The 16,355-nt window shown below is 42.2% G+C and overlaps 1 protein-coding gene across 1 annotated transcript in view; it reads right to left on the bottom strand.

Moving 5' to 3' along the window:
• Positions 1-16,355, bottom strand: part of tenm2a (teneurin transmembrane protein 2a) — a 1,632,827-nt gene that overhangs the window by 71,662 nt on the left and 1,544,810 nt on the right. Inside the window, exons 17-18 of the mRNA XM_067996099.1 lie at positions 15,388-15,582; positions 2,894-3,094 (exon numbers count right to left, since the gene is read on the bottom strand). Coding sequence (XP_067852200.1) covers positions 2,894-3,094; positions 15,388-15,582 — 396 coding nt within the window. The remainder of the gene's footprint in view (positions 1-2,893; positions 3,095-15,387; positions 15,583-16,355) is intronic.

The raw sequence follows: 16,355 nt of genomic DNA, 5'->3' as shown, positions 1-16,355 counted from the left end.
TGCCACAGAAAGTTAGGGCTGCTATTTCACGGCGTAAGGCCCCTGTTAATGGGGTAATTCATGTTTCCAATGGCCTTCCATTTTGAGGCCAGTTGGCAATCAGTGATAATTGTTCTGCGCATAAAGCACACAACCAGCATGCAAGTTAAACTGGGGAAATTATAAGGAAAGTCAATCCTTCACAAAGAAAAAAAATGCATTGGGGAATAAAGTAAATGACAGAACTGAAAGGAAACAAAGAGAGCACCAATTGGAAAGTGTCTTATTGGACGCGAATGTTGCTGATTGAGAATATGCGGGCTAGTAACTGGCTGGCAAAGCAAGAAATGTTTCTGACCAGCTGGTGAAAGATCATCAAATTTGATTAATTGTGAACTGCCATAAAATACATAGCTTTCACATGTAGGCAGCAGCTGCCTTCGATTGCTGAATTAAAACACAATCTGAACCCTGGGCAGGAGTGCTCCTCCCAGCTCTACAGCGCTATGCGCTCTCCTCCCATCTCAGGACTTACCTGAGGGCCTTTGCCAGTGAAGCAAATGACCCAAATCCCATCCAGCCACATAATCCAGCAGCCTCTGGAGACACTTCACTTTCAAGCACAAGATAACTGCCTTCAATTCAAAGTGGTCCTCCCCCTTCTTTGACCACCATTATAGTTCGTATAAAAGTCCTGGCTATTTCCCTTTATGTTGACGACCTATCTTTTTCGATATTCTATCTTTGTCTTCCTAATTTTTCTTTTTGCTTCCATTCCAGACCTTTGATACTTCTCATTGATTCCTTCTACATTTGTTATGTTTTGCTCAATCTCACTTTTTGTTTATTTGGTCTGTCTATTTATCCATGGACAAATGTAAGGAATCTTACAACACCACATTTGTCCACCCCAGTCCATCACCGGCATCTCCACATCATATTTATCCATGGAACCTTGCTGTCTTTGATGTGCCTCCTTTGCTCCTAGTTGGAATGTATTTATCCTGTACTTTATTCGTCTTGTATTTAAATATCTCCCAATGCTGTTCTGCTGTTTGATTTGCCATTTTTCCCAATTAATTAATCTCGTCTAAGTCGCTTTTCATCCCACTGAAATTGGCTAATTGCCAGTCCAAGACCTTTATCTCAGATTCCTCTTTTTTCTTCGTCTACGAACTTAATGAGGTATTTCCCAAGTGTTTCCAAGTGTTCTCATAACTTCATTACCCAGAAACAGATGCAGCTCTGTACCTTTCCTTGTTTGGCAAGCAACACACTGATTACAATTCAGCTACCACTGAAAACCTCTTTAAAGTCAGAAATAAAAGGTACAAAATACAAATATAGCTAACCACCTTCCTGAAAACAAAACAAAGAAACAATAAATAAAAACAGACAATACTGGAAAACACTCAGCAGGTCAGCCAGCATCTGTGGAGAGAGAAACGGAGTTAACGGGCAGGATTTTAACTGTGAAAAGTGGTGGGTTGGGGGCGGGGGGGCATTGAAAATTGCAACAATTTCAGACCCGCCCCTAACCTGCCTCCAATCCGCCCCTTTCAGGCTTTCACCGGGGCGAGACGAGTGGCGAGCGACCAACCTGCTCCCAGGAGGTGGGATGGTCACTAAAATTTTCAAGGAGGCTGTGGGCCTTCATTTTGAAATATTTTGCGATTTTAGCCCCTTGGGGTTGGGATTCCCAGGCCTTGTTCTTCACGCCACGTGAGAGGAGACGAGAAGGCCCAAAATTGCAGGTAAGTGCCTTTCTGGCACAGCTTGTGGGCCTGGAGGAGCAGAAGTGCTTCCCCCAGGCCCAACAGGCCTACCTGCAATGACCGCCCCAACGATTGCGGACCCCCCCCATCAATGATGACGGCCCCCCACCAAAGATCCTGGACCCCCACCTCAAATGATTGCGGACCCCCGCAATGACCCCTTGATCCTGACCCGCCCCCCAATGACTGACCCCCCCGTGACTTACACCCGATTGCCCCCCCATGACCGCCAATCCTCCTCCCCCACCCCATGACTGCCACCGGTGACTGACCTCCGATGATTGACCTCCGATCTCACCCCCCACCCCCGACCGACGACTGACCCTCCCTCCCTCCCTCCCCATAACAGACTCCCCGGTGACTGACCTCCCCCGCCTCGTGACCCCCATGCCCACTCATGCCCCTATGCCCCCCCACTTCCATACAATCTAAGACTTACTGAACACTTACCTTTTCACGTCCTCTTACTTGCTCTGCTCCTGTCCAACAGAGACCAGCCGGTCAATCAGGCTGGCCTGTCGGATGACAAACCAACAAAAAAAATAAAAGACGTCCTTACATCAAAATCGCAACGACGTCCGGGAAAACCGTACTTCCAGGTTTCCTGTCCGCGATTCAACCCACCTCCCCCTTCCCGGCTCCGGGCCAAAATCCTGGCCCACGTTTCAGGTCGATGACCTTTTGTCAGGTCATTGACCTGAAATGTTAATTCTGCTTCTCTCTCCACAGATGCTGCCTGACCTGCTGAGTGTTTCCAGCATTTTCTGTTTTCATTTCAGATTTCCAGCATCCGCAGTACTTTGCTTTTGTTAAAGAAACAATTAAGTTTGTTTTTTCCTTTGAACAGAAATTCTCAAATTATTCTTTCGGTAACAGAAACGCTGAAATGACACAGTGGGACACCAGTCGAACATGTTTGGCTGAACTCCCTAGTTTCTATTTAGCACAGTGGTAGCTCGTTTAAAATAAATGTTTAATGCTTCCAACAAAGTAATGATGAGAGGGATTTCAGATGACTGCATTCATAGGGTAAAATCCTGCAGTGTAATTTCAGGGCCAAGGTAAATATTCAATAGAACTTAGGTATATCTACCTTTTACTGGTTACAGTCATACAGAGAATTAAGTGTTTTTCCTTACCGACTGAGCAGTCCGGGCCAATCCAGTTTGGGTCACAGCTGCAGAGGCCTGTTTCTGGAATGTAGGTGCCATGTCCTGTACACTGATCAGGGCATTGGGCTCTGGGGATATCACAATTTAATCCACCCCAACCTGGGCTGCAGTGACAGTCCCCTTGGGCACATACTCCATGATTTGAGCACGTTGGATCCAAACAGTCCACTGTAAGATATCAATAGGGACAAAAATCATGGAATACCGACAGAATGTTATGAGGAAATTTCAACTGTCCACATGTATTAACTTATATCGGTCAAAACTTACTTGAAGTTTAACATATTCAAATACACACAAAAGGGACAGTGATTGAGCAATAGCATAATTCTAATGACAGCAATTAACTGAATTTGTAGGCCACAAGCCAGCCGTAAACAAATTACTTAATGTACTCAAATATCTTCAATGCAGCAACTCTAGTTTATCTTCGATGAGGTATACATTATACTCCTACTTGTTATATCTGGAATATATCTGATTTTCTTTTCTTTTCTGGAACAGTTTGCTAACTTACATTTATATAGCATCATCAACACAGAAAATGTTCCAAATACTTAATAGAGGAGAAACGGACAATGAGCAACAGTGGAAGAGTTAGAAGAGATGACCAAAGACATTGTTGAAAAGATAGCTGTTATGGAAGCTTCTAAAGGTGAGGTAAGGAATAGCAATGCAGAAGAGTTTAGGAGGGAGATCAAAAGATTAGGGCTGAGATAGCTATAGATTCTGCCATCAAAGGTGGAACAGGGGGTGGAAATACATAAGAAATCAGAAGATCAAAGGAGGTTGCAGAAGGGTGGGACTAGGTTATGAAAGGATTTGTAAATGAGGATGAAGATTTTGAATTTGATGTGTTGGAGAACAGAGAGCCAATGGGGGTTAGTAAGGATGGAGAAGATAGGTGAACAGGACTTAGTGAGGAATGGGTGCAGTTTTGGATGAGTTGGAGTTTGTGTAGGGTGGAGCTCAGTGAGGAAGTTGCTGGAAAAGTCAAATCTGGTAATAACAAAAGCATGTATGGTGGTTTCAGCAAAAGTTTGAGTGGGAGTGAGGTAAGGGCAGAGATAAGCAATGCTGTGGAGATAAAAGCAAGTGGTCTTGGTGGTAGGCATGATACTTTTTGAATTGCTCACATTTGATCATCTTTGCAAGGTTATGGTTCTTTTAATATTATTTGTGAAAACTGTTTGCACAAGATCACATTGCATCTTTAGTAAGAAGAGTTTAATTTGAACATAACTCCTAAAAACTGTACTATAAGGAGTGCTTTAATCTTGGTGTTCAATTGACTTTAGTTAATTAAGAGAAATGAACCCCTGAACTTTAAAGTGGAAAGCTGATAATTCATTTTACAAAAGAGTTACAAAGAATTGGCATTAGTGCAATTCTTTTCGCTTTTCTGTGTGTTGAATTTTAATGAATATTTTAATTGAATAATGAGCAGCAATGGCATCAGCCATGATCTTACTGAATGGCGGAGCAGGCTCGAGGGGCTGAATGGCCTACTCCTGCTCCTATTTCTTATGTTATGATGACGTAATTGGAGAACTGGCTGGGATGAATTACTGAGCTGGACAATGCAAGTGAGCCAAAATAACAGACACTGATGAAGTTACAATGCCACTGAAGCACCATGGATTAAATGCTATACCAATAGCATACCAATGTTAGGCCAGCTATTGTGAGACCAGTCATTGTTACTATGTACCCCTGTATGTTTAAACACAGGAAATTCTCTTGCAGGGCACATTATGAAGGTGACACTGCCCCTTAACTTGACTTTTTGTGCAAACTTTGTGTGTGAATTCACAGGTTAGGTAAAATATGGTCAGATACAAACTACCACTACTGGGTCCCAAAATAAAGCACACTCTCTCCTGCCCCAGTATGACAATTTTTTATTTCCCACTACAACAATCTTGTGACCTTCTCTGAGTGAGAATGCCAATTTAGTGTCAATTAGTATCAAACTAAGCACCGATTTGCCCAGGGACCATTACAACCACCAAACAAAGGAACCTTTCACTTGTTAGTGCAGAACATAAGAACATAAGAAATAGGAGCAGGAGTAGGCCAATCGGCCACTCGAGCCTGCTCCGCCATTCAATAAGATCATGGCTGATCTGATCCTAACCTCAAATCTAAATTCATGTCCAATTTCCTGCCCACTCCCCGTAACCCCTAATTCCCTTTACTTCCAGGAAACTGTCTATTTCTGTTTTAAATTTAGGCAGGCTGGATTTGAACTCAGATCTCAAAGATGAAAAGCCATCGTCTTCTACTTAAATTTGTTCTCGGATGCAGGCAACACCTAGCCCACTGCACCAGCTACATCCTGGCTCCTTATACTTGTTGAAGTAAACAATAGATACGGGTAAGTAGACACTGTGGTTAAAAGGCTCCAGCTGCCAAGACCCCTCGGAAATAATATTCTTGATCAGAGGCAAAGTAATTCAAGCATGTCAAAATAAAATACTAGAAAAGATATTTGGCTGCAGCAAAACTTGTTTTCAGTGAATATTCACAATTCCCTGTCAACATGAAGCAATTACTACTGACATCTCATCTTCTATTGTAAGGAGTGTTTTGGAGGTATTATCAAAATTTTAAATGTCACAGTGCAAGAATAAACACCCTTATTTACATTATACACTGACTGAATTATTTTTTGTTACCAACTGAATTTATTTTCTAAGCATCAATATGGTGGGGAGAAATTGGGGATCAATGTGAAAGAATATATATAGGACTCATACTGTGTATTAAAAGGAGGAAAAGCAACATCATGAACAATATAGGGTGAAACATAGCATGCTGTGTTGTTATTGATAGTTGCCTTGTACAATACTATTTTTTGCATCCTCAATTGTTATGTACTAGTGGATCAAGTACCAAGGCGGGTAAATGGAGTTAAGATACAGATCAGCCATGATCTAATTGAATGGAGGAACAGGGGGTCGAGGGGCTGAATGGTCTACTCCTGTTCCTATGTTCCTATCTCTTTTGGCATTGCTCATATTAGAGTCATAGAGTCATAGAGTTATACAGCACGGATAGAGGCCCTTCGGCCCATCGTGTCCGCGCCGGCCATCAGCCCAGTCTACTCTAATCCCATATTCCAGCATTTGGTCCGTAGCCTTGTATGCTATGGCATTTCAAGTGCTCATCCAAATGCTTCTTGAATATTAAGGCAAACGAAATGCCAATTTATAAAAACAGAAGCATTACATCATACAACATGCAAAATATTATTCTTCCATTCAAGTAGAGTTATGGGTTATCACTATTAAGTGTTACACGTAGATGTCTAATTGTCATAAATAGCATATCCTGAGTTTAATTAAAGGCTAATTACATCTTGAAGTTAATTAGTGGGAAATTATGGTCTGAGAATTTCCCATTTTTTCACTTGCATTTGCCCTTCCAACAATATGCTTCCCCCATGACAGGAAATTTGAGGAGATTAGTTCACTTTTCCTTGATGTTTCTTTGTGAATTAGCATGCCACTTGTAAATATACAGCTCTTACCCAAGGTCAAAAGACATCAAATTAAAATGACTGGCTTTCTTTCTCTTTATTAATGCTTTTCTTCAAATGTGACAGAGAAGTTTGCATAAGTGATAATGTGCAACATTTAAAGTGTGATGGCTACTTGCTAGACGCAAAACATTTAAGTATATACCAGTGCTGTCCTGTGGCATGGCTCACAGTGGGTTGGAGGATATCTGTTTTATCCCATATATTGTACCACACATTATCAAGGACACTAATTAACAGTGACTGAATAAATTAAATTGCATTTTTGGTAAAACAGTATTTATGGGGTTCCATGGTATCTTCATTTTCCAATTCCATGACTCAATAAATATTTGTGTGAAAACTATAATCCTGAATTTCCTCAATGTGATTTGTACTGCTGTTGCACTTTAAAAAAAATTGTTAGATCTGCCACTGACCTCTAGAAGGAGATCAAAAGGATAATTTTCAAAAGATTTATTGAGCACAAATTTATATTGAGTGACATATTTTTTAAAAGAGATGCTACGTGTGTCTGTGTGTGAGAGAGAGAGAAATTGGACTCTTGTGATTACACATAGGTTTTATTTTGTGTTCTATAGAATTTAGAAAGCATATTAAGCTGGGGATGAGGAGGAATGGGGGGAGAGAGAGAGAAACACAGACAGGGGTCAGAGAGAGATGGAGGAATGAAAGTGGAGAAAAAGAGAGAGAGAGGAGGGAGATGGAGAGGGTATGTGTCTTTCTTCATTTAATGTCACTTCATTTTTCAAATAAAATCCTACCAGTTAAATTTTGATGCCAATTAACTATCTGTGTTTTGCTAACGGCCAGAAAAGGTCAATGATAATTGCTCACAGATGTGATACAGAGATTCTAATTTCTAACACCAACAGGAGAAAAAAACAGAAAGACACACAAAGAAGCATGTAGGCAGTTTCTTTCCTCATTCTAAATTGATTTTTTAAAAACCCAAGAAACAAAGCCTCCTTGACAGAAACCTTTTGGGGGAGTGAGTGATAGTTAGGGGTGGGGGGTCTAGGGTAGTGGATGTAGGGTAAGGGTGAGATGAGTGACAGTGGAGCAAGGAAGAGAGGAGGATACAGGGGTTGAGTGGGTATTTCAAAGGGGAAGACATTGGGGTAATGATGTGAGTGAAGGGGTAAAGGGAATGGGTGCTGCGACAAGGGAATGGGATAAAGCACGAGTGATTGGAGAAGGAGATGGGGAGGGAACCCCTGAGGGTCATTTTCCTTGCAAACCCCACCCCAAATGCAGTTGATAGCCATTGGTGATTCTTGCCCTGTCACATCATACTGTACTACCCATCTCTTCCCATGCTTGATGTGAGTGAAGGGGTGGTACGTAAGGGGAATGCTGGACTTGGTTCTGGGGAATGAGACAGGCCAAGTGGAGCAAGTGTCAGTGGGGGAACATTTAGGGAACAGCGATCATAGTATTATCTGGTTTAGAATAGCTATGGAAAAGGACATGGACCACTCGAAAGTAAAAATACTCAAGTGGAGGAGGGCCGATTTCAGTGGGTGAGAACAGATCTGGTCCAGGTAAATTGGAATCAAAGATTGGCAGGCAAAACTGTAATTGAACAATGGGTGGCCTTTAAGGAGGAGATAATTCAGGTAAAGTCTAGGTACATTCCCACAAGGGAGAAAGGTAGGGCAACTGAAGCCAGAGCTCCCTGGATGACAAAAGAAATAGAGAGTAAGATTAAGCAGAAAAAAGGGGCGTATGGCAGATGTCAGGTTGATAATACAAGTAAGAACCAGGCTGAATATGGAAAGATCAGAGGGGAAGTGAAAAAGGAAATAAGTGGGGCAAAGAGAGAGTATGAGAATAGACTGGTGGCAAACATAAAAGGTAAACAGTAAACGGGTAGTAAGAGGAGGGGTGGGGCTGATCAGGGACCAAAAAGAAGATCTATTCATGGAGGCAGAGGGCATGGCTAAGGTACTAAATGAGTACTTTGCATCTGTCTTTACCAAGGAAGAAGATGCTGCCAGAGTCCCAGTAAAGGAAGATGTAGTTCAGATACTGCATGGGCTAAAAATTGTTCAAGTAGAGGTACTAGAAAGTAGATAAGTCACCCGGTCTGGATGGGATGCATCCTAGGTTGCTGAGAGAAGTAAGGGTGGAAATTGCGGAGGTACTGGTCATAATCTTCCAAACATCCTTAGATACAGGGGTGGTGCCAAAGGATTGGAGAATTGTAAATGTTATGCCTTATTCAAAAAAGGGTGTAAGGATAAACCCAGCAACTACAGGCCAGTTAGTTTAACCTCGGTGGTGGGGAAACTTTTGGAAACGATAATCCGGGACAGAATTAGCAGTTACTTGGACAAGTGTGGATTGATTAGGGAAAGCCAGCATGAATTTGATGAGATAACAGAGATGGTAGATGAAGACAATGCGGCTGATGTGGTGTATATGGACTTTCAAAAGGCTGTTTGATAAAGTGCCACATAATAGGCTTGTCATCAAGATTGAAGCCCGTGCAATAAAGGGGGCAGTAGCAGCATGGATACAAAACTGGCTAAGTAAAGGAAAAAATTTGCAGGGCTACGGTGATAGGGCAGGGGAGTGGACTAGCTGGATTGCTCTTGCACAGAGCCGGCACGGACTCAATGGGCCGAATGGCCTCCTTTCATGCTGTAACTGTTCTATGATTCTACGATAAAGCTCCAATTACACCTGGACATCTTTTTGTGGGGGTGGGGGGGGGGGGGGGGGTGGTGGGAGGGCGGGGGTTGTTGAAAAGTTTTTTTTAAAAAATGCCTATCTTAAAGTCTTTGGCCTGCTCCTGGACCCCTGCAGACCCCTCCAATTGGCATGGGTTCAGAGGCAGGTAACAGTGCCATGTTTTTTGGGGACCTCTGCACTTGGGTGTTCCAGAAAATGAACTAGGAGGTCAAGAATCCCCGCCCCCACCTCATTTGCATTGCTACTTTGCTCCCCCCACGCCCAGAAAAGCCGGGTAACGTAAAAGGACTCAAGGCATGTGGACAATGGCCTCTGCACCCCTTTCCTGAACTTTGCACCTGTGGAAATGTATGTTTCCCTGGCGTGAGGGTTAGGGAAATTGGCCCTATAGTCTACTAATGAAACTAAGGCTTGGCTGAGTTGAATAGTACGGATAGAGATATATTTCTTTTAAACATTATTTCTTTAGACCACGTCTGTCATTCCTAAGCTACTGCCCTTGCTGATGTATTTCTGACACCTGGGCAATGTGTAAAAATTTACAGGTCAACTCACCTTTCCTCCATCTGTACCCTCTGTAACAGCCTACCTGAGCTCACATAAAAAATTAGTATGTACATAGTTGCACAGAGAATTGTGGTGGAATAAAAGTTTTGATAAATGGTGAAAAGGAGAGTGGTATAATAAAAAAAATGATAAATACAAATGACCTGATTGAACCTTAAGCATTACAAAAGGCCTCATCATTGAATCTCAGCCTGCGATTTTAGGTTGGTAACCCTGCCTATAATTCTTTCTAATATGGAAATTGCTACTGCCAATAAAATACAAGATGTTTTCACTGTGTGGTGAGAGTATTTGGCTGACTAATACTTCAACTTGGTTTATGCAGCATAAAATAGCTAATAACAATTATCAAATCCAATCCCATCACTGTACGAGGTAAATATTATGAACAACTTAAATATGATAAACACAATGTGCAGAGCATGAATGCTACCCGCTGAGTTTTCTTTTTGCTGATCAGCTATCTCCAATTCCACTTCCTTAAAGCTCTACAGCTTGGAACTGCATACGAATCAGCTGAGTCCATTCATTTTAGAAACACAGATCAATAAAATAATTTCCACCCTTTAACAAAAGTTCTGATATATTTGCAGCAGTTTACTCTTATCACTTAGGCTGCTAAACCATCAAATCTCATATTTTAGGAAGGCTCGAGCAGAATTCCCTGGAGAGCAGACACAGCTTTTGGATTTATACTAGGTTTTCAATTTCGATTTAGCTGAATCAGTTGCTCTCATATTGATCAATGTCATGGAGAGTGCAACGCTGGAATGTATTAGTGAATTAATGCAGCACCAAAACAAAGAAGGTAGCAGCAGGAACAAAACTAGTTCATCCATAGTTCTGTTGGGAAAAAAAATTACATTCAAATATTCAGAATGCAGCTTTTTATAAAACTGAATCATGTTTGGAGGTCAGTAAAGTGTGTTTTTGTACAATGTGTGGCAAGATTAAAAGGATGTTACTGACACCAGAGGGAGCTTCTGGGCAGACTCTGTTCCAGGAACAGCATTCACTGAAGAATTCTGTTCATTGCGGCAAGTTTGAGTGTAAACTTTATCAATAACTTTGTTCTCCACTTTTCTCGTCGCCTGTCCCAAAGAAAATGGAATGTAATCCTGGAGTACGATTCCACTGGTACCATCAGATCTCTGGTACCTCAACCAAATGGCCATTCTTATAGAGACAGTGAGCTATTCCATAGTAAAGACTGATTCTGTCCTCACTGGACATCCACGCAGAGCATTTTTCAATAAGGGCCATTGGATAGTGATCAGGAAAGTCAACTCTGCCTGAATTTTCTTCTCCTCAGTCCAGGAACACTGGCACCAAGTGTTGCAGCTTTACCGCTGCTCCAGCTGTGATCAATTAGTTCAGCACATATATTTTGACCAGCTTGACCCACAGATGAAACCTGGGCCTTTCTGAGTCTGTACGGCTCAGAACCAGACAAGGTGTGCAATTATTCACAGGGTGTAAAACAGGCGGCTGATCCGATGGGGTCAGTTAGGTTAAAATTATCCCCAACATGTCTAGAAGGGAGATGCACCCCCTGTAGAAATTTCAAGATGTCCATCTACTCAGATCTTTAGGACCTATGTTAAAATATGACACCAGAACTATAGGATAGAAAGTTCCGGCAGTGACTTTAAATTGGCTGTGGGGGAAAGGGGAGGAATTGCACTTAATGCTTTTTTCTCGTTAGGTGTGAACAACCATATTCATTTGAAGCTTCTGTCAATCCAAATATAATAAAGAGAGCTATTGCTTCCAGTAAGTTAAATTAACCTGAAATAAGGCGTTGGGTTGTTGAGTTGCTTTTTGCAGCTCAATCTTGGTGAGCAGCAGGGTGGACACTAACACAATGCTGAGATTTCGAGCTGCAAAGGGATATCGAGAGGTTAAGTGAGTGGGCAAGATGGTGGCAGATGGAATAGAATGTGGGGAAATGTGAAATTATCCACTTTGGTAGGAAGAATAGAAAAGCAGAATATTTTTTTAAAAGGTGAGAGACTAAGAAATGTTGGTAGTCAGAGGGATTTGGGTGTCCTTCCACATGAATCACAGAAAGTTAACATGCAGGTACAGCAAACAATTAGGAAGGCAAATGGCATGTTTGCCTTTATTGCAAGGGGGTTGGAGTATAAGAGTAAGGAGGTCTTGCTGCAATTATATAGGGCTCTGGTGAGACTGCACCTGGAGTACTGCGTACGGTTTTGGTCTTCTTACCTAAGGAAGGATATACTTGCCTTAGAAGGGGTTCAATGACAGTTCACTGGATTGATTCCTGGGATGAGAGGGTTGTCCTGTGAGGAGGGATTGAGTAGAATGGGCCTATATTCTCTGGAGTTTAGAAGAATGAGGTGATCTCATTGAAACATATAAAATTCTTAGAGGGCTTGACAGGGAAGATGCTGAGAGGCTGGAGAGTCGAGAACTAGAGGTCAAGATAAGGGGTCGGCCATTTAGGACCGAGATGAGGAAAAATTTCTTCTCTCAGAGGGTTGTTAATCTTTGGAATTCTCTACCCCAGAGGGCTGCTAATGCTCATTCGTTAAGTACATTCAAGACTGAGATCGATGGATATTTGGACACTTAGGGAATCAAGGGATATGGGTATATGGTGGGAAAGTGGAGTTGAGGTAGAAGATCAGCCATGATCTTATTGAACGGCGGAGCAGGCTCCTGGGGTCGTATGGCCTGCTCTTGCTCTTATTTCTTACGTTCGTAATATAAATAATGCAACTATTCTACATATCAGGGTTCACAATAGTGCTAAATTTGTGTTACATTAAGGTCGACAAAACATTAGAGGCATGCTATATATAAGATAACATATGGCCAGGCAATGACCATCTCCAACAAGAGAGAGTCTAACCCCCTCCTCTTGACATTCAGCAGCATTACCATCGCCGAGTCCCCCACCATCAACATCCTGGGAGTCACCATTGACTAGAAACTTAACTGGACCAGCCACATAAATACTGTGGCTACAAGAGCAGGTCAGAGGCTGGGTATTCTGCAGCGAGTGACTCACCTCCTGACTCCCCAAAGCCTTTCCACCATCTACAAGGTACAAGTCAGGAGTGTGATGGAATACTTTCCATTTGCCTGGATGAGTGAAGCTCCTACAACACTCAAGAAACTCGACACCATCCAGAACAAAGCAGCCTGCTTGATTGCGACCCCATCCACCACCCTAAACATTCACTCCCTTCACCACTGGCCGCACAGTGGCTGCAGTGTGTACCACCCACAGGATGCACTGCAGCAACTCGCCAAGGCTTCTTCGACAGCGCCTCCCAAACCCGCGACCTCTACCACCTAGGACAAGGGCAGCAGGTACATGGGAACAACACCACCTGCACGTTCCCCTCCAAGTCACACACCATCCCGACTTGGAAATATATCGCCGTTCCTTCATCGTCGCTGGGTCAAAATCCTGGAACTCCCTTCCTAGCAGCACTGTGGGAGAACCTTCACCACACAGACTGCAGCGGTTCAAGAAGGTGGCTCACCACCACCTTCTCAAGGGCAATTAGGGATGGGCAATAAATGCCAGCCTTGCCAGCGATGCCCACATCCCATGAACGAATAAAAAGACTGGATTGTGCGATGTAGCAATAAAATATCAAAAGGACCAAATACTATAAAAAAAAATTATCCACAGTATATGGACACTGCTGCTTTGAAAAAAAAACTGTGCTGCTCTAAAATAATATATACAGGTTGAATTAATGAGCATATTATGTTGTCAATAGATTGTTACCAGCGCAGTGTGTGATACTGAACAGTAATGGACTGAAGTCTCCTATAAACAAATCAAATAATTAGAAATCAAGAGCTGCTGCACTATGTAGCAAGAGAGAATAATGAAGACCTAGGAGTGTGTCACAAGGACGATAATAGACCTAGCAGTGTGCTTACACAGGATAACACATAGCTACTAGTGTGTTTGTACAGGAAAGCACAGAGCTAGCTGCAAGTGTATACAGAAAAGCACATAGCTAGCAGTGTCCTTAGGCAGGATAACACAGTTAGCATTATCTTTATACAATAACGCACATAACTAGCAGTGTCTTAATACAGGTTAACATGTAGCTAGCAGAGTGTTTATACAGGATAACATATAGCTAGCCATGTGTTACAAGGAGGTAACCTATAAAGTAGTTCAAATGACAACAGAAACCATGAAAACCATCATGAAACAGTGAAGCACTTTACCAACACCGTTATTCTTTATAATATATAGAAAGAGTAATTTAATGCTGCTTAAACCAGATTTGCAGCAGAGACGAGTGCAATTTGAAAGTTGGTTCAATTCTTGTGCATCCCTGATTTCCTTCGCCCCACCACTGGCGGCTGTGCCTTCAGCTGTCTAGGCCCTTAGCTCTGGAATTCCTTCCCTAAACCCTCTGTCTCTCTTTCCTCCTTTAAGACCCTCCTTAAAACCGACCTCTTTGACCAAGCTTTGGGTCACCTGTCCTAATGTCTCCTTCTTTGGCTTGGTGTAAATTTTTGTCTGATTACATTCCTGTGAAGCACCTTGAGACTTTTTACTATGCAGGCGCTAGATAAATGCATGTCATTGTTGTTATTTGAAAAAGCAGTGAACTCCCATGGATGTTTGAATTGTAATGCTGTCAAACCACATGATTCAAACGGCAGCAACACTGGGTTTTATTTCACTGAATGTTACAGCTGAAATCATGCCATGTCTAGATTCCAATTTGTTCATTGTTACCGTGTTACATTTTTGGCCATCATGAAGAAATTCTGCCAAGATCGTTGTGGAGTTGCTATTATCAGGGGTTTTACTTTCTATATTTCTTGGCACTTCATCACTCACCTTCACTGTGGACCTGACTTCACTGTTCACAGCAATCCACATACTGACTACTTATGCTTGACATGTAACTTGACCTTTTATTGCCACAACCTGCCTCACTTCCAATTATTTTGATGTGGCACTGGCAAGGATGATTGATTAACTGAGGATGCACCATCCTCATTTATTGATTCAAAGAAACCGACCCCGAGATTGGCATTATACAATTTCTAATGGGGGCCAGAAACCCTCATCAATCCACCACAGCAACAGTCCATGACTCAAAGTGCATTGATAGGCTCCACTAAAGTAAACATCCCCAAACTGTCAATTTTATACCTTAATGTGATAAAGGAAAAAAAATATGATTACAAATAATAAAAACACGAGTGTTCCTGAGCATTATGGAATAGCTGATGGCTTCCGGTGTGACAGACCAATATTTCTTAGTGACTGTATAAACAGGAGAGCTGATTGGTATTAGTGTGATACACGGACACTTTCTATAGTCAGTGTATGAACAGGGTAGCTGGTAGGTGCTGGTGTGATATTCGGACACTTTGCATTACACACTCTCGCTCATTTTAATAAACCCAATGGCCACCACAACCCTTAACTACAGTTAATTTGCACAGGCGACTAATGAAATGTAAACTCTCTCCACTTCTTTTGAACTACACCAAAGATAGAAAAGGACAAAGTCCCATAATAAAGAGAAGAAATTTTAAGTGGAGGTAACTCTTTCTGGCTGTTACCGACTAATCTACCACTATGTGGTTTCAGTATACTGGAAGCATTTTTGCAGTGCAATTTTTTGCTGCCTTTTACCTTCCTCACAGTTCTCGCCTTTGTAGCCTGCAGAGCAGACACAGGTTCCCGCGGTGCAGGTCCCACGGCCTCCGCATGCTGGGTCAATGCACTGGCTGACGGGTACATCACACTCGGCTCCCTTCCAGCCACTGTAGCAGATGCAGTTCCCCTTGGAGTATTGACCGTTACCACTGCACAGTACAGGGCAAGCAGCTGGAGAGACGCAGACAAAGAAAAAAAAGAGACAGACAGACAAAGAAAGAGAGAGAGAGAGAGAAATAAAAGCTTGTTTCTGTGGTAGCCATACACTTCTATCGTAAAATGCATATTTAAAAAATAACTATGCTGTTTCCTAAAAATTAGAAATTCAAAATTAGGAGGCTATAAAGAGGATCTAGTGTCTCTCATGTGACGGGGTCATTTCCATGGGTTTCTTTTTTGACATCTGGGGTAAGAAGTCCTTTGACTGCTCAGTGCAGTGACATCTCAAATGTGCTTTTAAAGAGTTCCTCAGTTCTATGATGCACTGTTTCTAATTCTGCTATTAATATCGAACAGAGGAAGTCTTTACAAACACATTTACCACATCGCTGTATACAGGATAGAGGAATTCTTACCCTGTCATGATCTCCTGTGAAGTCACAATAACTCTTTTGATGTCAGTGTTTCCACATTGTTAATAGTAACTGCCATTTTTAAAGTGTATGTACAGTGTTCTTTCCACATTTTATAATTATTTTTCTCTTTCCCTTTTGGTCTCCCTGGATGCCACACCATTCTCCATGGCTTGCTCCTAGACCTCAGATTTGGCGCTCTTGAACCAGCTAAGTTAACATGATAACTTGCCCTACCCCATTTGGAGTAATTGAGATGGCACTGAAACTCAGGACAGATATATTGCCCTTGGAGGGGTATAGCATATTCACTAGAATGATACCAGAGCTCAAAGTGTTAAATTAAGAGGACAGATTGCATAAACTTGGCTT

This window comes from Heptranchias perlo, chromosome 14 (genome assembly GCF_035084215.1).
Source record: "Heptranchias perlo isolate sHepPer1 chromosome 14, sHepPer1.hap1, whole genome shotgun sequence".
Lineage (NCBI taxonomy): Eukaryota > Metazoa > Chordata > Chondrichthyes > Hexanchiformes > Hexanchidae > Heptranchias > Heptranchias perlo.
This window is presented reverse-complemented; position numbering and strand designations above follow the sequence as displayed.